The sequence below is a fragment of the Amphiura filiformis genome, chromosome 15, assembly GCF_039555335.1.
Source record: "Amphiura filiformis chromosome 15, Afil_fr2py, whole genome shotgun sequence".
NCBI lineage: Eukaryota > Metazoa > Echinodermata > Ophiuroidea > Amphilepidida > Amphiuridae > Amphiura > Amphiura filiformis.
In genome coordinates, this window is record NC_092642.1 from 44,949,246 (window position 1) to 44,973,491 (window position 24,246).

Consider the following 24,246-nt stretch of genomic DNA (forward strand, 5'->3'; position numbering starts at 1 on the left):
TGAGGTTATATGTAATCAAAAGGCATCTTTGGACCAGCCAATGAGCACCTATTGAAGGCGTTATTTTACCGGTTACTCCTCGTACCGGTTGATGCTTGAATGGATATGTTCTATGATAACTTGAAACGTCGTTGCACCGACGTTACGAACTGTAATTGAGTGAGATTAAGCTTCCTTATATAGAGTTTGAAAGAAATATTGACATTGAACTTTACAGGTGGTGTACTATAGTAGTCAGATAAGCAAAACAAAAGATACATGATAATTTATCACCTTAGGCAGTGTCTTCCATAATATGTCATTTTACGAAATCATATAAAAGGAATCATCGAGTGAAAGTGATTTTTAGTGCATGCTTCATAATTCGCTTGGTCGGTCAAGCAACAAAAAACTTTTTATATTCACTAGTTCCGCGTGTCCGCTTACTCTTGTACTTATATATTATTATATACCCGCTGGCGATATAGCAACAATATATTGTAGCGCGTCAATAGGCGCAAATGAACACAATTCAAGAAATTTGTGAACAGAAAAAGAAAGAGAGAGAGAGAGAGAGAAAACGGGTGTCAACTCTTTGATTCATCGCTGGATCGCTGGTTAGATCGTGGCCGTGCATGCTTACAGAACTCGACCAAATTAAATGACAGATTTTACGGACATTGTTATTGTGATTTCCAAATATGGCGGAGCAGAAATCACTGGGCGGCATTTTCTTAGTTACAAGATGCGCCCAACGCCACCTTTTGTGTGTTCAGATACCAAAGTTACTTGGCGTACCGCCGCCTTCAGGAAAAAAATATCAATGTGCTATTTTGTATGATATCAAACAAAACGAAATATTGGCATTAATATTGACAGCGAACAATTAACAACCCGCTCAAAATGTGTAAATCTTGTTTTGATTTGCTTGGTCACTACTGGGGATGACCGATTTCCATAAGTCATGGAGCATTCTGTTTCGTTTGGTATATAAGTTTCACGACTATTGTCCTTGTGTTTGAACAAAACGTATCACAGTTGCGAAGAATTTTGAAAAGTATAAGATTGATAGCAAACAGAAGGTCTTTGTATTCCAAAAGTTCTGAAAATAAAGTTGAACGAATTGTATACTCTTAAACACCATGCTTGAGATGGATACACTTCATAAGAGGGTTTTTTTTCGCCTACCTTTTATTCGGCATTGATAAAGGGGCTTACTTCCATCAGTATTACTTTTAAAAGTGTGATTTTATAGATATAGATTCATATACTTCTAGAATATACAAAGACAATAATGACTGAATGTTTTCACCAAAATAATGACATAATGTCACTATTTTCTGATATGAATTGATAAACTGCTGGTGTAGCTGTCAGCCATAGTGACTCAGTTATGAGGTTTTGATAAACTACCTGGGGTAGCTATCCACCTCTGATATTATGAGGTTTTGATAGCCAATATACCTCTGATATGAGGTGTTGATAAACTACCTGGTCTATCTATTCACCACAGTACCTCTGATATGAGGTTTTAATAAACTACCTGGTATAGCCAACCACCATAGTACCTCTGATATACGGTAAGGTGTTGATAAACTACGTGTAGCTAGAACATCTGATATAGGGTGTTGATAAACTACCTGGTATAGCTATCCACCATAGTACCCCCTGATGTGAGGGTGTTGATAAACTAACTGGTGTAGCTATCCACCATAGCACCTCTGATGATATGAGGTGTTGATAAACTACCTGGTGTAGCTATCCACCATAGTACTAATGATATGAGGCGTTGATAAACTACCCGGTGTAGCTATTCACCATAGTACCAATGATATGAGGCGTTGATAAACTACCCGGTGTAGCTATTCACCATAGTACCACTGATATGAGGCGTTGATAAACTGCCTGGTGTAGCTATCCACCACAGTACCTCTGATATAAGGTGTTGATAAACTACCTGGTGTATAATATCCACCATAGTACCTCGGATATTATGAGGTGTTGATAAACTACCTGGTGTATCTATCCACCATAGTATCTCTGATATGAGGTGTTGATAAACTACCTGGGTTTATAGCTATCCACCACAGTACCTCTGATATGAGGTGTTGATAAACTACCTGGTGCATGGTGTATCCGCCACAGTACCTCTGATATGAGGTGTTGATAAACTACCTGGTATAGCTATCCACCATGGTGCCCCCTGATATGAGGTATTGATAAACTACCTGGGTTTATAGCTATCCACCACAGTACTTCTGATATAAGGTGTTGATAGTACCCCCTGATATGAGGGTGTTGATAACTGGTATAGCTATCCACCACAGTTATACTTCTGATATGAAGTGTTGATAAACTACCTGGTGTAGCTGTCCACCATAGTATACCTCTGATAATTATGAGGTGTTGATAAACTAAATGGTGTATATATCCAACATCGTACCCTCTGATATGAGGCGTTGATAAACTACCTGATGTGCTATCCACCATAGTACCCCTGATATGAGGTGTTGATAAACTACCTGGTGTAGCAATCCACCATAGTACCTCTGATATGAGGTGTTGATAAACTACCTGGTGTAGCTATTCACCATAGTCCCTCTGATATGAGGTGTTGATAAACTACCTGGTGTAGCAATCCACCATAGTACCTCTGATATGAGGTGTTGATAAACTACCTGGTGTAGCTATTCACCATAGTCCCTCTGATATGAGGTGTTGATAAACTACCTGGTGTAGCTATCCACCATAGTACCCCTGATATGAGGTGTTGATAAACTACCTGGTGTAGCTATTCACCATAGTCCCTCTGATATGAGGTGTTGATAAACTACCTGGTGTAGCTATCCACCATAGTACCCCTGATATGAGGTGTTGATAAACTACCTGGTGTAGCTATTCACCATAGTACCTCTGATAAGAGGTGTTGATAAACTACCTGGTGTAGCAATCCACCATAGTACCTCTGATATGAGGTGTTGATAAACTACCTGGTGTAGCTATCCACCATATACCTCTGATAAGAGGTGTTGATAAACTACCTGGTGTAGCAATCCACCATAGTACCTCTGATATGAGGTGTTGATAAACTACCTGGTGTAGCAATCCACCATAGTACCTCTGATATGAGGTGTTGATAAACTACCTGGTGTAGCAATCCACCATAGTACCTCTGATATGCGGTGTTGATAAACTACCTGGTGTAGCTATCCACCATAGTACTTCTGATAAGAGGTGTTGATAAACTACCTGGTGTAGCAATCCACCATAGTACCTCTGATATGAGGTATTGATAAACTACCTGGTGTAGCAATCCACCATAGTACCTCTGATATGAGGTGTTGATAAACTACCTGGTGTAGCAATCCACCATAGTACCTCTGATATGCGGTGTTGATAAACTACCTGGTGTAGCTATCCACCATAGTACTTCTGATAAGAGGTGTTGATAAACTACCTGGTGTAGCAATCCACCATAGTACTTCTGATGAGGTATTGATAAACTACCTGGTGTAGCTATCTACTATAGTACCTCTGATATGAGGTGTTGATAAACTACCTGGTGTAGCAATCCACCATAGTACCTCTGATATGAGGTGTTGATAAACTACCTGGTGCAGCTATCCACCATAGTACTTCTGATAAGAGGTGTTGATAAAATACCTGGTGTAGCTATCCGCTATAGTATATACCTCCGATATGAGGTATTGATAAACTACCTGGTGTAGCTATCCATCATAGTAACTGTAACTCTGATATGAGGTGTTGACAAACTACCTGATGTAGCTATCCACCATAGTACCTCTGATATAAGGTGTTGATAAACTACCTGGTGTAGCTATCCACCATAGTGCCTCTGATATGAGGTGTTGATAAACTACCTGGTGTAGCTATCCACTATAGTACCTCTGATATGAGGTGTTGATAAACTACCTGGTGTAGCTATCCACTATAGTACCTCTGATATGAGGTGTTGATAAACTACCTGGTGTAGCTATCTACCAATGTACCTCTGATATGAGGTGTTGATAAACTACCTGGTGTAGCAATCCACCATAGTACCTCTGATATGCGGTGTTGATAAACTACCTGGTGTAGCTATCCACCATAGTACTTCTGATAAGAGGTGTTGATAAACTACCTGGTGTAGCAATCCACCATAGTACCTCTGATATGAGGTGTTGATAAACTACCTGGTGTGGCTATCCACCATAGTACCTCTGATAAGAGGTGTTGATAAACTACCTGGTGTAGCAATCCACCATAGTACCTCTGATATGAGGTGTTGATAAACTACCTGGTGTAGCAATCCACCATAGTACCTCTGATATGAGGTGTTGATAAACTACCTGGTGTAGCAATCCACCATAGTACCTCTGATATGCGGTGTTGATAAACTACCTGGTGTAGCTATCCACCATAGTACTTCTGATAAGAGGTGTTGATAAACTACCTGGTGTAGCAATCCACCATAGTAGGCCCTACCTCTGATATGAGGTACTGATAAACTACCTGGTGTAGCAATCCACCATAGTACCTCTGATATGAGGTGTTGATAAACTACCTGGTGTAGCTATCTACTATAGTACCTCTGATATGAGGTGTTGATAAACTACCTGGTGTAGCAATCCACCATAGTACCTCTGATATGAGGTGTTGATAAACTACCTGGTGTAGCTATCCACTATAGTACCTCTGATATGAGGTGTTGATAAACTACCTGGTGTAGCTATCCACTATAGTACCTCTGATATGAGGTGTTGATAAACTACCTGGTGTAGCTATCTACCAATGTACCTCTGATATGAGGTGTTGATAAACTACCTGGTGTAGCTATCCACTATAGTACCTCTGATATGAGATGTTGATAAACTACCTGGTGTAGCTATCTACCAATGTACCTCTGATATGAGGTGTTGATAAACTACCTGATGTAGCTATCCACCATAGTACCTCTGATATGAGATGTGATAAACTACCTGGTGTAGCTATCTACCAATGTACCTCTGATATGAGGTGTTGATAAACTACCTGGTGTAGCTATCCACTATAGTACCTCTGATATAAGGTGTTAACAAACTACATGATGTAGCTATCTACCAATGTACCTCTGATATGAGGTGTTGATAAACTACCTGGTGTAGCTATCCACCACAGTACCTCTGATATCTTTCTTGGCTTGACTTCGCTAACGAAGATTTAAGGCTTTTGTCCACGTTTTCCGCTACAGGCTCGCTGGTGGCTAAATAGGCCGATGCGGGATAGGCAGGTCCGACTGCAGTAGTTGCAGGTAAAAGTCTGATCAGTGGTGGGGGTCCTGTTGCTGCTCTCTTTCCGCCGCTTTCTCTTGTCTTCCAACTGGGTTCTTCTTGAAACTTCAAAGTCAGAGACAGCTTGCTGCACAGTGTGTCTCCAAACAACACGGTCAGCAGCCAAGGTAGACCAGTGCATGGGGTCCATGTTGCAGGCCTTCAGAGATGACTTAAGGCAGTCTTTGTACCTTTTTAGAGGTGCCCCTACATTTCGTCGCCCAGATGTCAGCTCGCCGTACAGGATGACCTTTGGCAGACGGTGGTCTTCCATTCTATACACATGTCCTGCCCAACGTAATTGTGTCTCCAGTAACATGGTCTCAGTGCTGGGGATGTCTGCTTGCTCGAGGACTTCGACGTTGGTAATGAAGTCGCTCCAGTGGATGCCAAGGATACGACGGAGGCATCTCTGATGAAAGTGTTCAAGGATTCGTAGATGTTTGCGGTATGTTACCCATGACTCAGAGCCGTACAGGAGGGTGGTCAGAACCACAGCTTTGTATACACTGATTTTGGTGGCTTTCTTCAGGTGCTTGTTGTTCCACACTCGTTTGTACAGTCTGCCAAAGGAGCTGTTTGCTTTGGCCAATCTGCTGTCAATCTCTTTATCCAGCTTGGCATCAGAGGAAATAGTAGATCCCAGGTAGGTGAATTGGTGCACTGATTTTAGTTCTGTCTTGTCGATGAAGATGTGGGGAGGTTTGTACACATCGTTGGGTGCTGGCTGATGAAGCACTTCAGTCTTCTTCAGGCTGACTTCAAGTCCAAAGAGTTTTGTGGCCTCTGCAAAACAGGATGTGATGCGCTGCATGGAACTTTCTGTGTGGGCAACAAGAGCGGCATCATCAGCAAACAACAACTCCTGAACTAGTAGATCCATTGTCTTGGTACGGGCCTGTAGGCGCCTCAGGTTAAACAAGCTACCATCAGTTCGGTAACGAATGTAAATACCGTCATCATCATCAAGATCAACAGTGGCCTGATGGAGCATCATGCTGAAGAAGATACTGAATAGAGTTGGCGCAAGAACACAGCCCTGCTTCACCCCATTGGTAAAGGGGAAGGGCTCTGTGAGGTCGTTATTCAGTCTAACCTGACCAAGCTGGTTTTCATGGAGCTGGATGATCATGTTGAGGAATTTTGGGGGACAGCCTAGGCGTTCCATGATTTGCCAAAGTCCTTTCCTGCTCACAGTATCAAACGCCAAAAAGTCCTTTGTTTTGTTCACGACACTTCTCCTGGAGCTGGCGAAGAGCAAACACCATGTCAGTAGTTCCTCTGTTGGATCTAAAACCACATTGGCTTTCTGGGAGGTGCTCCTCTGCAATGGTGGTTACCAGTCTATTCAAGAGGATACGTGCAAGAACTTTTCCAGCGATGGAGAGCAGGGTAATCCCCCTATAATTGGAGCAGTCAGACTTTTCCCCTTTGTTCTTGTACAAGTTGATAATATAACTGCATCTCTTAGGTCTTGGGGAAGCTTGCCTTGATTCCAACAGCAAGAGAAGAGTTCATGCAGTTTGGTGTGCAGTGTCGGTCCTCCGTGCTTCCATATCTCTGCGGGTATGCCATCAACTCCTCCTGCCTTTCCAATCTTCATCTGCTCAATTGCTTTACAGGTCTCTTGCAGTGTATGAACCTCATCAAGCTCTGTTTTCATCGGCTGCTGAGGAATGCGGTTGAGTGCAGTGTCTTGTACTATACGGTTGGCACTGAAGAGGGATTGGAAGTGTTCTGACCATCGGTTCAAAATAGAGGCCTTATCCGTGAGGAGTGTCTCTCCATCAGTACTGCGCAATGGGCTCTGAACTTGATAGGTTGGGCCATAAACTGACTTCAAGGCTGCATAGAATCCACCATAGTCTCCTGTGTCAGCACAAAGCTGAGTTTTCTGTGCCAGGTCTGTCCACCACTTGTTTTGGATCACACGAAGCTCGCGCTGGAGAATGCTACAAGCAGTTCTGAAGGCAGCTTTCTTTTCAGGACAATTAGGCTGGGCCAGGTGGGCCTGAAGTGCTGATCTCTTCTTAGCCATGAGAGTTTGGATTTCAGCATTGTTTTCGTCAAACCAGTCACGATTTTTCTTGGAGGTGTAACCCAGGACTTCTTCAGACGACTGCTGGATGGTGGTTTTCAACTGCTCCCAGAACACTTCTGGTGAACTGTCTATGGAGTAACTTGAGCCTTCGATGCGAGTCTGGATATTTGCCTGAAAGCTAGCTTTTATTTCTGATGACTGTAAGCTACCAACACTGATCTTTCTCTTAGGGGGACCTCCTTTCCTTGGCTTTGGTTTAAACTGGAGGTTCAGTTTGCAGCGGACAAGGCGATGGTCAGTATGGCATTCTGCACTGGGCATCACTCTGGTGTGTAAAACATCTTTAAGGTCACTTTGGCGTGTAATTATGTAATCTATCAGGTGCCAATGTTTGGACCGAGGGTGCATCCACGTTGTTTTTAGGCTGTCCTTCTGCTGAAAGATAGTATTGGTGATGACAAGTTGCTGCTCAGCACAAAGCTCCAGGAGTAAATGACCATTGTCATTACAGTTTCCGATGCCATGCTTTCCAAGTGCTCCTTTCCAGGTGTCTGAGTCTCGACCTACTCTGGCGTTGAAATCGCCAAGGATAAAGATCTTGTCTTCTGTTGGAGTGCTTTGCAAGAAGCTGCGGAGATCAGAGTAGAACTTTTCTTTGTCTGCTGGTTCTGCCTGTAGAGTTGGAGCGTATATACTGAAGAGTGTAACAAATTGCTCGTTTTGCAGAGGGATACGCAGGGACATGATGCGGTCGGAGTGACCGGTGGGCAGGTTTTCAAGTCTGGATGCGATGGAGTCTCTGACCATGAAACCAACACCTGAGATGCGTCGATCCCCCTTGGACTTGCCTGACCAGTAGAGGGTGTATCCAGCGCCATGTTCTTTAAGGTTGCCTTCCTCCAAAAATCGGACTTCACTGAGAGCTGCAATGTCTACATCCAACCTCTGGAGTTCGTGAGCAATGAAGGCAGAGCGTCGCTCAGGACGACCACTGTTTGTTTTGTCAAGCATGGTTCTGATGTTCCAACATGCAAGTTTGAGTTTTTCCCACTATTAGAGGTGAGTGAGAAACACCTTTTCTTCTTATTTGTTCGACCGCAATGAAGATGCCCGTTGGCCGCGGCTTGCCAACTGGGTAATAAGAAGACGAGCTTTGTTTAGGCCACCTTTTCTAGGCCCCTCTCCACGTGGAGCAAGCAGCGCTATCCTAGAAAAGTCTGCTTGGTCGCTCAGGGTGCTGCCGGGTGATGCTGTCGTCTCCAGGTCAACATCAGACGACCCGTACTCCTAAGCCGCCTGCATGCAGGATTGAGACTACGGCTTCCAGTGACATCTTCCACCTACCGTTTTCGTCCTTTTCCCATCGCTACAGGGCTTGGTTGTTTGCCTAAAGATAGTTGTTGTGGCCGTTTAGGCCTTCGTGCCTGCGCAATGGAGCTTTTAGGTAGAGTGCATTGTGCGCAGTACTGGCCCCACCCTTTACACTCGTGGTTCATCCGCCATGGCCTAGCAAGCTGGGACGGTGACGGCGAGGTCCTCGAGTCGTAGGTTTTACATCAGAGTTTCCCTCTCCTAGGCAGATTGCTATTCAAGACTAGAGAAGTCTGCCTCTCCTACTAACCAACCAAAATGTTGATTACTGCCATATACCATGTATACTGACGCGCTGGCAGGATGCGTATTGTCAGTAGAGGTTAAAGGGTTACCTCTGATATGAGGTGTTGATAAACTACCTGGTGTAGCTATCCGCCATACCACTGATATGAGGTGTTAATAAACTATACCTAGTGTAGCTATCCACCCTAGTGCCTCTGATATTATGAGATGTTGATAAACTACCTGTTGTAGCTATCCACCATAGTACCCCCTGATATGAGGCGTTGATAAACTAACCGGTACCTGGTGTACAGCTATCCATCATAGTACCTCTGATATGAGGTGTTGATAAACTACCTGGTGTAGCTATCCGCCATACCACTGATATGAGGTGTTAATAAACTATACCTAGTGTAGCTATCCACCCTAGTGCCTCTGATATTATGAGATGTTGATAAACTACCTGGTGTAGCTATCCACCATAGTACCCCCTGATATGAGGCGTTGATAAACTAACCGGTACCTGGTATACAGCTATCCATCATAGTACCTCTGATATGACTGGTGTTGATAAACTACCTTGCGTATTTAGGCCTATATTTGCCATGACATCTCTCAGATGCACGAACTACGTACTTATCATCGTCATCATTGTCATTAATTAATTATCATCATGAATCGCACTTGAATACTACACTGAGTTACCTTCAAATAAAATTAAGTAAATCACGTCAACACAATCACCGGAACATAAATGAATGGTTGACTAATGATCTTCTTTTATTTGGTATCCTTGCATGATGACGAGGTCTTTTTTACCGCTAAATATAGTTCATTTAATTATCAACGCCAGTCATATCAGAGGTCATAAATCCATGGACACTATGATCATGATGAGCATAATTATGATCATTGTGTTTTACGTGTATGGGCACCTAATCAGATCACGATGATCGCATTATGAGTTTACTGTAAAGCATGCCTTATTATAGTAACCGCTTCGTTTTAAAACCATAATGTATGATTTTCGTAAAATTTTCATTCTGTTATGAAATACCAGAAATGATGAAATTAGTAGATATCAGAGATGTGCTATCTTTAGTATAGTTATCAGAGACGTTAACCATAATGCTATCTTTTGTAGATAACAGAGACCTTAACCATTATGCTATCTGTAACAGAGACTTTAACCAGTATGGTATCTTCGGTAGATAACAGAGACTTTAACCAAAATGCTATCCATAATGCTATCTTTGGTAGTTATAAGAGACTTTAACCATGCTATCTTCGGTAGATAGCAGAGACTTCAACCATAATGATATCTTCGGTAGATAGCAGAGACCTCAACCAGTATGCTATCTTTGGTAGATAATAAAGACTTTAACCAGTATGATATCTTTGGTAGACAACATAGACTTTAACCAGTATGCTATCTTCGATAGATAGCAGAGACTTTAACCAGTATGCTATTTTCGGTAGATAGCAGAGACTTTAACCAGTATGCTATCTTCGGTAGATAGCAGAGACTTTAACCAGTATGCTATCTTCAGTAGATAGTATATGGTATTGACTTTAATGAAAACAAGTGGTGTTGATCGATAAATTAAAATTAATTCTTTCTATCTACTGAAGATCTGGAAATACTTTTTTTTTTTTTTTTTTTTTTTTTTTTTTTTTTTTTTTTTTTTTTTGAAGTTTTTATTCCCTGTTCTTGGAACTGGTGGAGGGAGAAAAACATACACAATGGGCCACCAGTTCCCAACGATCATGAATTAAAACATAATATTATAGTCAAAATTTTTAAGAACAGGTACAAAGGACAATCACAAAAGAGACAATGACGATGGACAAAGAGAATGTTCACTCTTACAAACAAAACACAAGCACCAGTCTTGTGTCAAACAAGTGCACACATTACTTGGTTACACCCATCTTGATCCTGCCATAATCAGTTTGAAAATAATTGAAGAAAAGGACAACAATTTAAGATGCTTCAAGATCAATGGTCCATTTTTTGAAATGGAGCCGCAGTTTACCTTTACTTTCAGCAATTTTATACTCAATTTTCTGCTTCAATTTGACCATATTCAGAAAAGCATTGAAACTAAGGTTAGTCTGTTTAAATCTGCACTTATGAATGTAAAATTTAAGGCACAGAAAAAGGAAATTAATACACAGGTCATGTTCTGAGGTATCCCTGATACCAAACATTTTATCAAATTTGGAAAATGTAAAAGAATCCCCAGTGACACTGTTGATATAAAAACATAGTTCATCCCACATGGGAGACACATTCTTGCATTCACAAAATAAATGCAAAATTGTTTCGGGCAATTCGTTACAAAAGTAACAATTGGGTGAATCCACCCTACCAATTCTGTGAAGAAAATTATTTGTACAAATTGCCCTATGAAAAACTTTAAAATAAAAAGATCGTAACTGGGTTTCAATAGTACATTTAAAATTGCTACTATGCACACAGTTCCAATCAATTTCATCAAACACATCGAGACAATCAACCCATTGGAAATACTTCTTATCCATATTATTGAAACCAAAAATGTAATTTTGTAAAATGTACAATATATTAAATTCACGGTCTCAATTAATGGTATCAGTTGTTAATTACTCGTGTGTTATAACATGTGTGCTGAGAGTCATATAAGAATCACGGACAACCTAACTCATTAGGGTGTTAACCCTTTGCACGCGGGTATCGACTGCAGACGACAAGTTTAAGGAAAAAAATCCAAAGTTTTCAAAAATGTACATTTTCATTACCATATTTGGAATCAGCATGAAAAATGCATTAAAATGAGTACAAACAAGCCTAGTATTGGTTCAGTGGCTCTTGAGATCGCTCTTGATGTTTTAAGAAAATGTTTCAATGTTTTGAGAAAATGTCTCAAAACTTGAACTTTTACGTTGAAACCTATGACTAGCACACAGAGCATGTAGCCACACGACCAAATAGTTCATTAGTCAACAATAATAGTTATACCTCACACACACCCCAACACGACTTCCTAAGAAGATTAAACCAAAACGAAGTATATTTCGGACAACAATTTTCAAAAAGATTAATAATAAAGGGGAAATGCGCGGTTTGGTTTTTGACTTCTTAAATTTCAACATTTCGTGTGCGTTACTTCAAATAATATGCAATCATTGGTCGCCTGTAGGTAGATTAAAATCGCTTTTTTTTTTCTGAAAATGTGAGAATCAATTGGAAATATGGTACGGCCGTGTTACATTTCTACCCTGTTTTGTCTGCTATCACGCCCCGATTATGTATCGAAACGGGTGCTCTTACAATAAAGAAATATATTCCTCGCTTCGATAAGTTTTTCTTTCTCATTTTTCATGTCGTTCTGTTCAATTAAATCCACTTCATCGACAAAAATGAGCGAGAAATTAAAATCTGTAGGAAAAATATCCGGATATTAGAGAAATCATATTAGTCTCTTTGGTTGAGATTTATTCAAGCACATTATATTACCGTATAATCCAGTGCGTATAATCTCATTTGGTAGCTGGCGACGAAAAGTGATTTCCAGAGATATTTGTTGAAAATTAGTAACAAATGACAGAATTAAGTATATAAGAAATTGGTTGAAAGTGTAAACACGTAGTGATTTCATTGACGCTGTTTTATTGTTACGTTAAATGTTATATAAAGATATCAAATACGGGCAGACAGATGACATTCATTGACGAGGAAACATTAATGTTTTTTGATTGACGTATTATTTGCCATGATGTAGTTCGAATACTGTTTTCATCTTGTAGGATTAACATGCAGCAGTGCGTTATCACTGTTATAACTTTTAAGTTATTTTAGAGCTAGGGTCTGGGTTTAAGTTATGTTATGATTATGATATTATATATAATTTACACTCTTAAAACGATCTTATCATTTTTTAATAGAAACTTGTCAAATTTGAAAAGGAAACAATATGCAGATTCATATAGATTTCTCTTCAAAATGAACAGATTTCTCTTCAAAATGAATCGGACATTCTCATCAAAATGACAAGGAACTCATAAAATTTGATAAGATTGCCTTGCCATTTAAAAAAAAAAATGAATAGGTTCTTGTTAAAAATGAGTAGGTTCTTATCAGAAATGACCTAAAAATGAAATTTGAATAGTTTGTCTTGTCAGAGGGGGACTTAAAAGAATCATTTCAAAATGAAATGGGTAATCTTATCAAATAATGAGTTGGACATCTTATCATATTGAAAAGTTACTTGTTAAAATAACACGTAAACTATTCATTTTGATAAGATTGTGGGTTCAAAGTGATAATATACCTAATATAAAATGAATAGTATATCTTATCAAAACGAATAGTTACGGGATCAAAAATAAATGAATAGGGATTCTATTTTTTTTTTTAAATGAATAGTGTGAAATTAGAGTATAAGTTAGGTTTTATGACGGGATATACCCAATTTTAGAATTATTATCTTAAATTTTATAATAATACTCCTGACGCTGTCTGCTGAAGACCTATCATATTGGTTAAAGTCTCTGCTATCTACCGAAGATATAGCATACTGGTCAAACTCTTTGCTATCTACCATGATATCTACCGAAGATAGCATACTGGTTAAATCCTCTGCTATCTACCGAAAGTAGCATGCTGGTAAAGTCTCTGCTATCTATGTACCGAAGACAGCATAATGGTTAAAGTCTCTGATATCAACCGAAGATAGCATACTGGTTAAAGTCTCGGCTATCTACAGAAGAGAGCATACCAGTTAAGTTCTTTACTATCTACCGAAAATATCACACTGGTTAATGTCTTTGCTATCTGCAGAAGATAGCATAATGGTTTAAGTCTCTGCTATCTACCGAAGAAGGCTGGTTAAAGTCTCTGCTATATACCAACGATAGCATAATGGTTAAAGTCGCTGCTATCTACCAAAGATATAACATAATAGTTAAGTAAAGTCTCTGTTATCATATAAATTTAGATAGATAGCATTATGGTCTTTGCTATCTACCAACGATAGCATAATGTTTTTAGATATAGAAGAGGCTTTAAAAAGCCTCTTCTATCTAAACCATATATAGCATAATGCTTAAAGTATCTGCTATAGCATGCTATCTACCAAAGATAGTGGGTAAAGACCTCTGCTATCTACCAAAAATAGTATAATAGCTATATTTTTGTAAATGTTTTTACAGGATAACATAATGGTCAATTTCCCTGCCATCTATACCATGTCTACTGTATAGATATCATTACTCATCAACCAATGCATTTTACACGCCTTCGCTTTGTAATATCTCAGTGGTCAACTTCTATGTGATGTCGTTTCTATCTAAAGCTCAAGTTTACACTCCAAAAACTGCTCAAGTTTACACTCCAAAAACTGCTCAAGTTTACACTCCAAAAACTGCTCAAGTTTACACTCCAAATACCTACAAATTCCTAAACATCAATATTAAATGGCTAAGCGCAACATACATGTTTATAAACACGTTATAAAAGTGAAGGCAAAAAGGTGTTTAAACGGTTCAGAAAAGTACTTAAATGTTAAACACTGTTTTGCAGTGTATCTTAGTTATTAAAATAAGTAAACATCCTCCGACAAAGATTGTAAATCAAAGTAAAAGCCATATGCAACCAACTCAACTGTCTGATCAACATCGCAACGTAACGCTCGGGCGGGTGCTATCTTCAGTAGATAGTAATGTCAAAAATAACTTAAGCAACTATAGGGCATTGACATGTTGTATTTGGTCTGCTTCATTAAAGACTAGACTAGACTAATTTAAATTTTATAAAGTACATTTATAAAGTACATGGGCGTAAATTACCGGTAGCTTTGACACTATAGAGTGCCTTGACCGCGAGATGAGGTGTGTCATACGCCACAGGATTAAACTGTCACCCGTATGGCGTCAAAAATAACTAACTACTCTTTATTCAACTCATTTTTATGTATTCCAATCATTATTACGCATTATTATCAAACTTCCAATTAGATTTCATCTTTTCATTAACCAGTCCGACCCGGGTTTGGTCAGCTAGTTCGCCCGGTGCGGGCGGGCGCACACACAGTGTATGTAAGCCCCTAACTCGCGTGGTAATTTCTCCTTATCATCATGCCCACGTGGCGCTCGCGCTTACTTCGTGTTTCAATGGCTGATTAATTCACTTCCCGGCATGCAATGCTGAAAATAGCACAACATACGGGATATTTGTGCACCTGTTTCTAGTTATCGCTCATACAATGATCTACAGGCAGCACACCGCCCTACGCCACACATAAATTCGCATAGCCCCATATTTCCCTAAATAAAATATTCAGGCTTCCTTAGCTTGTGCAATAAATTAGCATTAAATACATTTTTATTTTAAAAACATTTCAGAAACAATTTCATTTTGGCGTATACTGCTGTGATCTACAGGTTGGAGGCAGTGATCAATATTTACGTCATGCAGGGAGAAATACACTCTCGGCAAAATTTGTTCTAAAATAGCCTATGTCCTTTATATGAAACCATTAACGGTTAATCTTTGACGAACCAAAAAGATTCTATAAATAAAGGCCAAAATTGGTTCTACAAAAAGTTAAAGAATACATTAAAGAACATAAAATGGTTATTCAGTTGAAATAACCTTTTTAGCCTTTTAGAACATTTATTTTTGTGAGTATATAAGAAATTTCAAAATCTTTATGGCAAAAAAAAATAAATGTCCATCCTATTCCTTTAAAAAAAAAAGTCATTTCCCTCCTCTTCAAAAAGGCGGGGGTGGGGGGGGGGAGGGAGGGGTAACGTTCAAACGTTTTCTTCATATGTTTAACAAATGCATTGTTTAATTACATGTGTGATCTTTATAGTGACGTCTGGGATGGACCACAAAAAGGGTACAATTTACCCCAAACCCCATCTTCCCAGTTGCAATTTGACAAAGTATAAAGCCCCGTATTCAACCTTTTTTAAGTTTGAAAAGGTATACCCGTCAACCTTATTTGAGTTTGACACAAGTATAAAGCCCCGCATTCAACCTTTTTTGAGTTTGAAAAGTATAAAGCCCCGTGTAACCTTTTTTTGAGTTTGACAAAAGTATACGCCCCGTATTCAACCTTTTTTGAGTTTGAAAAGTATTTACCCCGTATTCAACCTTTTTGTCCCGATTTTGCCTATGTGTCCACATATAAAATTGGATCGATTGAGCCCATATTTATTGGTCGAGCTATGAGTTTTAAAATATTGGACAAGGCATAGTCGAGTCCAATATTATTTTTAAAACTCATAGCGAGACCAATAAATAATGGGCGTAAAACATCCAATTTTTCTGGCTTCATATAGGGGTTATAAAAATGGGCTATTCCAGTTGAAATCCACACTACCCATGTGGAAGATTATGTAAATATCTTCCACAGAGGGAGTATGTTTTTCAAATGTAATCAGTCAGGGTTAATCATTTTGAAACCCATACTCCCCCTGTATTATGGCTTTACCTCTATCTTCCACAACTGGAGTGAGTATTTCAAATGGAAGTTACCCAAATTTCTATTCTATTTGAAACTCATACTCCCTCTGTGGAAGACAACGTTACATGTATTTTCTCAGGGGTAGTGTGGATTTTAAATGGAATAGCCCAATGACTCTGGGCGCTGCTTATTTGGGATCCCCTCCAAAGAAAATGACAGCCCTTTAACCTTATAGATATGATTTTCTTTATTTTTTTAAAGTTTGAGCCACAATACTGGATGTCTACCCCATTTGCCCGGCGCGGGACCACTGTACAGTGTGGCGCGACACATAACAAAAAGGCATGCCGTGATTTTAAAATCTAAGATGTTTTTGCAATGCATTATGGGATTGAATAAAACTTGCCTTCAGTCAAATAAAATAGTACACAAGTAATATACACACTCGGTCACACAAATTGAAATAAGCACACACAATAGACATAAAGTTGCTTTGTTTGTTATTATATTCAATAGGTTTATCGCTATAAGGGCCGTTTTTTGGCCTTTCAGCATACATTTTTCTCGATTCATGTGGTGGTTTAGAAACGAGAAGAAAAAGAATACATACAATACATGCAAAGATAGAAACATCAGTTCACAGATTTGGTTAATATTGACCTAGCATGAACCTTTTCCTGACGAAGTTCGCCATGGGTATATCGAAACGTTATGTTATCTTCACAATGTCAATAGTATACAACTCCAATTTGTAACACCGTACGCGCATATAGCCTAAGTCGGCAAATATGATTTGTCCATAGTACAAAAATGGTGAATTTAGTTTGAAAGTTGAATAGTATTAAGTAAATTTGTCTAATAAATGATGCATGGTTTATAGTGAAAAATAATGTCAAATGTATTACACGAATATTACAAAGCACACAGATTCAGGGAAATAGTAAAATAAACTATGGAAGTCGTTAGTCGGAAGAGCACTTGAGCACACAAGAGCGTGAACGTATGGGAACTAGGCCGAGGGTCATGCTCATAAGATAATGCACCCGCTCGCATTATCGATGCGATGGTTGTTAATAGCTTTGTTTAAACTTAAGAACATGTAAAATTAGTGTTATTAATTTGTAATTGTTATTTTTTGACAAAATTCCGAAGTTACTGATAAAGTCACCAACAAGTGAGCAGAGTGTCATTTACTATTTATGAAAGAAGTGAGTTTTCATTTTCTGTTTTGTTAATCTGATTTTTTTTACCATTTCACGTGTTGTATGTTTGTATTTTTATATAAACTTCGGATAAAAGTAAACTGTTTAATTATGGATATAAACCAGATCAAAGCATCAAAATGGCAATTTTTTTTAAATTTAAATGGCAAGTGTATTGATTCTTAGTTCAAAATCACAAAAGCATTGTTCGCTAATTCAGCCAAATTATTATCATCATCATTAGTTATCAAAATTAAGCTCACAACTTTACAGAAAATTTGCCAATTTTGTTGTTAATTGTTAGTATTTATCTGTTTAAAATTAACAAGAATCCACAATCAGTTATCCCATAGCCTATACGTTAGTAACCAGACAAAAGTATGTCGTATTATATTAAACAGTTTATGATCGCAGTGTTATTTGTTATGTTTAGCACAACTTTTATCAAAACCCTGTAATTCTGATTGACGTCAAATTATGAATTAAATTCACGTCATCAAACTTGTCAAATTGAATATATTAGTCCCATTTATACATATAAAATCTTCATAAATATATTATACAAAATAGCACATTTTATATCATACAAATATATAAACATAACAACATAGGAATCATCATAACACATTTGTATTTCTCAAATCATAGTTGGGCGTATCGTCAAGTGAAAGAAACAATTTTCTGAAATTTTAATCGCAAATTTTTTTTGATCGGTTTGGTATCATTTTGTTCAGAAAAGGTAAATATTAGTGAACAATTGCTTTCAATTTTAAATTTGGTTGTTATATATTGGCGCCTCGGAAAATATTATAGAATTAACATATTAATTTAGAGCAAAATGATTAACCATTCAGAGTGATTCGAAGTGAAAACTAGATTTGCAAAATTTCAAAATCAAATACCAAGTATAATACTGATCATAAAACCAACGTAACAGGTATTTTCTCAACATGTGATCATGATTAAAATTCAAATTATTGCAAAAAACCCATAAAATGTTAGATTACATTTTGTGACAATATAGACCAAATTGATCACAAAACTGCTCACATAAATGCATTGCAGAAAAAAGATAATACCATAAAACAACAAAGTTGTTCACATAAATGTTCACAAATATTGTTCATTATGAATAACAAGATGTTTATCAATAAAAGTCTCTTCACCAGATTTCATCTCATCTCACTCTGGTTGCATTGTCCATTGAAAAGAAAGAGTCAGCGACATTATATGAGTATGGAGTAAGAGTTGATTGCACATGATGATGATGGTGATCCCGGCCTGGAGAAGAACTTGCACATGAAGAAACTGGACTGTCGGGATAATAGTCCCAAAGTGACGAGTCTGAAAATCGCTGGTGTTGAGCACCCCCCTGTTGATGAAGATGATGTTGCACTTGACCTCGGATGGGCGATGATGACAAGGATTCCGGGGTCGCCGGAGTGTTGTATAGTTCGGGAGGTGGTGTTTGACACAATGAGTTCGGTGATGGGGTCTGTCGACACGGTGATGGAGATTGCGTGTATGTCGATGGAGGAGTTGTTGGTTGACTGTAAACTGGAGACGGACAGGTGTCAGGGCTTGAAGGCATAGAACCCCCCCATCGAACAAGTCGATACTGATGGAGGAGGTTGCATGAATTGAGTCATATCGGAAGCTACCTCAAAGTTACTTGAAGATGTAATATTGAAATTGTCCATAAAGTCACTTGGCACGGGTGCGCCTGAGTCAACCATCTTCAACATCTCAGACAAAGCCCAGATATAGTTATGTGCAAATCGCAAAGTTTCAATTTTAGTCAATTTAGTATCGTCGGGAAACTTTGGCAACACTTGTCGGAGTCCATCGAGAGCATCGTTAAGACTATGCATACGATTTCGCTCTCTATCATTAGCTTTCACACGACGATGACGACGGATGCGTTGGATACACGATGGGCTACGATTCCGACATCTAGATCTTGTGTAGCGTTTTCGCTTTCCAGAGTTCTCGTCACCGCACTTGGTTTTAGTCTTAGCACCGCCGTCTTTCTTCTTCTGCTGCTTGAGTTTATTTCTGGAATCTCTGCATACAGGTGTGTTCTCAATTTCTGCATCAACAGCCATAGTTAGAGAGTGTTCTTTACTATCAGTTACAGATGTGCTTTTATAATGTTCCTGTTCTGCCTCTTTCGATTGCAGTCCAGTAGTTGGTGTATGCTGACACATAGAGCTATAAATTATCAACAGTATCAATATGATAAAATATCCAAGAAAGTTGCGTTGAGTTGAGAGCAATGATCTTTACACGATGAGAAAATCTTTAAAACTAACTTCTCATCTGACAGCACACGCCTTTTATCCTCTCTCGGCAGCTGTCAAGCAACAAGCGCAGAGGGCGTATTTTAAGTCACTGCAGTGCCCCGCGTCAATACAGTTAAGTGTTCTTATGAGTGGTGACTTAGCGAAGCGATAAACCACGCTTATTGGTCCAAAGTCACCGATATCCAATTAGCAATAAGAATTGACGATCCGTGCAAAATTAAGCTTGCGGGTTTATTAGTAGTAGTGGTCAAAAGGACTCTTTAGTCGGAATAAATCGCGGTTTTAGATTCCTTGTTCATTTAGGAACTTACGACAGGTTGGCGTGATAAAGCCCTCTGTGTCAGATACATGATCATAATGCCTTTATTGCGTTAAAGTGGTAGTAATATTTTTTGTTAAAAAATGTTAGATGATCTTGATTGCCGTTTATTGGATTTGGCTTGAAATGGAATTTTATCAGAAAATTGAATTTCAAGTTAGTAAGTGTGCAAGGAATGAAATGCAGTGTTTATTTTAGATAAATTTATACACAAATAGAGGAATACAATATATTTCTACGGATGTTGATTAAACATGATTAAACAAATCGCAGTTTAAAAGCTCACGACTCTTTTGATAAGGCGAAAAAATGTTATGTCTCAAAGCCCATGTCAGTTTCAAAAACGACTGCAGGATTCGCTTTTTTTTTTTTTTTACTTAATGTCATTTGTGAGTCTTCAAAAGTACATAAAATAAATTGTGGTTCATTTATCATTTATACAAATGTAACCAAAATAATCTATCAAATGTAACCAAAATAATAGCTTTCAATAAATTGTGATAAACATACTACATCATAATATAATAACTGTCTTCACTCTGTATTTTTCATTGTTTTTGCCTCCCTGTTTCTGTTTTCTTTCTATACCTGTCTCTCTTTATTTTCAGTCCGTCTGTCTGTCTCTCTGTATGTATCTGTCGGTCAGTTTAAGGGGGTACTACACCCCTCGATAAATGTGTGTCTATTTTTGCATTTTTCTCAAAAACTAATAACACAGTGGTCACAAACGTTTTGTATATTATAGGGACAAGGAATCCAATTACTACGCTGGAATTTCAGTAAACCAAGACAAGCGGTTCGTTATTATTTTATGATAAGAAATAAGGTACCGCTAGGATGTACCTCATTTCCTATCATATATACTGAACCGCTTGTCTTGAGTCACTGAAATTTCAGTGTAGTAATTGGATTCCTTGCCCCAATAATATACATAACTTTTGTTACCAGTGTGTTATTATTTTTTGAGAAAAATGCAAAAATAGTCACAAATTTACCACAGGGGTGTAGTACCCCTTAAATGTATGTCTGACCGACAGAATACAGTTTAAATGTCTGTCTTTGTTGATCATTTATCTGATATAAATTGGTAAATTGCATTTCTTTCTTCTTTTTTTTTTCTTTTTGTTATAAAATTAATATTTTTCTATAAAAATTTTATAAATTTGTAATATTTTTTGTGTAAAAAATAATAATTTATTGCCCTTTTTCTTAAATCCCATATTCTGTCATTTTTGCAACAAATACCACGTATCGTGGATGTTCCTCTGCGGCCCTAAAATCCCGGGCCTAAAATAGTATAAAAGGTATATCTTATACTTACTTCACTAACATGTATGGTACTTTCCCGTTTACCATACCTTTGGTAAACCTTTTTGTAATGACCTTTAAAAGGATATAACTTGCGAAGGCAATAAAAGGGAGGATACTTTCTTGATCTTTTACCAAAGTATACGCCATGCAGTTAACCAACACATGGTATAGTCCTTCTAGACGGAAATATATCCTCGGCGTGGATATAGTCCTTCTAGACTGACTAACCCATGGCAAAGACAATAACATTATTTTAATATATTTATATGTTGCAACCGTTCCCATGTGTGTATCAGGGGAGTTATGCAGTACAAATAACCATATACGGGAATGTGCCGCAAATATGGGTCGATCCTTCATGTAATTATTTCGTGTAAGCTAATCCTAACCCTAATCATAACCCTAACCCTAACCCTATATATGGGTCTCATTTTCAGGCTTTTGCTGGGTCAATCTTGGTATAAAATTGAATTTTTTTTTAAAATAATTCGAAAAAAATGCCTCAATTTTACCCAACTGGAACTCAATTTCAATGGCAAAAGAAAATAAATTGTTTGTAATGTAAATAATAAGATACGCCCTTTACCTTATTAGTACTAGGGCCACTTTGTTATTCGTGAAAGTTTGTCTTCTTTGCCTTGCATGCTTTTTTGTTTATACAGTTCATTATTTTACCCAGCCTTATTCCAGCTGAAACCCTTATACACCCCTTATGGTAGACATGACCTTAATCTTCCACATGGGGAGTGAGAATTTCAAATAGGGTTATATCTGAATAGGTGGCTCCATTTGAAATCTTCACTCTCTGTGTAGAAGATTAAGGTCTTGTCTGGATTCCAACTGTGATAGGCTGATAGCCCATCGATTGTTAAGTTCAAACCACACGTGCATGTAACATTTATTCTGATAAATGTAATCCATTGTTGAAACAAAATAACGGAAATCCATAACAGGTTTTTAGACTACATCTTACTGTCTTTTTATCGATCAATTTACTATTTATTTTCCGCCTCCTATGTAACAATAAAATGCCACAACAGAAAACTCGCGAGATCAAAAACATAGATCTCTTAAATATTTAAATAGCTACACCACGCGCCAAGATCAATGATAAAGCAGAGTAGAGAAATTGATTAAATCGACGTATATTAAAGAGTCGTTTCCGTGCATAAAACTAAGGTCCTACGAAGATGAGTATAAGTCATTTAAGAACAATAGGACACTGATTAATTTGGTTGCTTTGTTTTTGATTCAATGATGTAATATAATGCGTATTTCTGTACATTATGAGTCACAACAAATTGTGATTCTTTTTAAAAAGATAAATCATCCCTAAATGGGTATTTCAAAAGTACATTTGAGATCATGAACATGCAAATAGGTTTAGATCACACCCATTTGACAATTACTATACAGTAATAACTATAATAATAGTCATTGGCATGGTAGATTAGGGTTTCAGTGCATAGCTCATTTAAAGGAGTATTTCGTGATCATAGCATCCTTATTTTATGACATTTTTCAGTACATATCCACGAAAAAAGCATATTCCCAAAATTTCAGTTGATTCCGATTTTGCGTTTGCGAGTTATGCATGATTATGTGTATTACACTGCTCCATAGACAATGCGTTGTAATTTCGTTCTGGTATACCAGAACGAAATTCAAATTTCAAGATATCTTTGCTAAACGAATTAATCTGCAAGAAATATTTTGTACATAAACATTATGTAGCCAGAGGTTTCCAGTGATATAAAAATCTCAACTTTTTTGAGAAAAGTGGGGATGAGGCTGTGGATCACGAAATGCCCTTTTAATAGTATATAGAATTCATTTCGCACATTTTAATTGGAATCGGTAAATGAATCCTCCTCCTCCTCCTCCTCCTCGTCGTCGTCGTCGTCGTCGTCGTCGTCGTCGTCGTCGTCGTCGTCGTCGTCGTCGTCGTCGTCGTCATTATCATCATCACTACCACCACCTATCAACTATGTCAACTGCTCAATGCAAAGGTGTATGATGGATACATCATACAACATGTACAGCTATCCACCAGGTAGTTTATCAACACTTCATATCGGAGGTACTATGGTGGATAGCTACACCAGGTAGTTTATCAACACCTCATATCAGGGGTACTATGGTGGACATCTACACCAGGTAGTTTATCAACACCTCATATCAGAGGTACTATGGTGGATAGCTACACCATGCAGGTAGTTTATCAACACCTCATATCAGAGGTACTATGGTGGACATCTACACCAGGTAGTTTATCAACACCTCATATCGGAGGTACTATGGTGGATAGCTATACACCAGGTAGTTTATCAACACCTCATATCAGAGGTACTATGGTGGACATCTACACCAGGTAGTTTATCAACACCTCATATCAGAGGTACTATGGTGGACATCTACACCAGGTAGTTTATCAACACCTCATATCAGGGGTACTATGGTGGACATCTACACCAGGTAGTTTATCAACACCTCATATCAGAGGTACTATGGTGGACAGCTGCACCAGGTAGTTTATCAACACCTCATATCAGAGGTACTTTGGTGGACATCTACACCAGGTAGTTTATCAACTCCTCATATCGGAGGTACTATGGTGGATAGCTACACCAGGTAGTTTATCAACATCTCATATCAGAGGTACTATGGTGGACATCTACACCAGGTAGTTTATCAACACCTCATATCAGAAGTACTATGGTGGACAGCTGCAC

At 38.3% G+C, this 24,246-nt stretch overlaps 1 protein-coding gene across 1 annotated transcript; it reads right to left on the reverse strand.

Moving 5' to 3' along the window:
* Positions 1 to 18,010: 18,010 nt before the first annotated feature.
* LOC140171711 (uncharacterized) lies at positions 18,011 to 19,869 on the reverse strand. The gene has a single exon (XM_072195011.1). It carries the CDS (start codon positions 19,786 to 19,788, stop codon positions 19,156 to 19,158), a length of 633 nt encoding a protein of 210 aa, XP_072051112.1. The 5' UTR covers positions 19,789 to 19,869; the 3' UTR covers positions 18,011 to 19,155.
* Between the last annotated feature and the right edge of the window lie 4,377 nt (positions 19,870 to 24,246).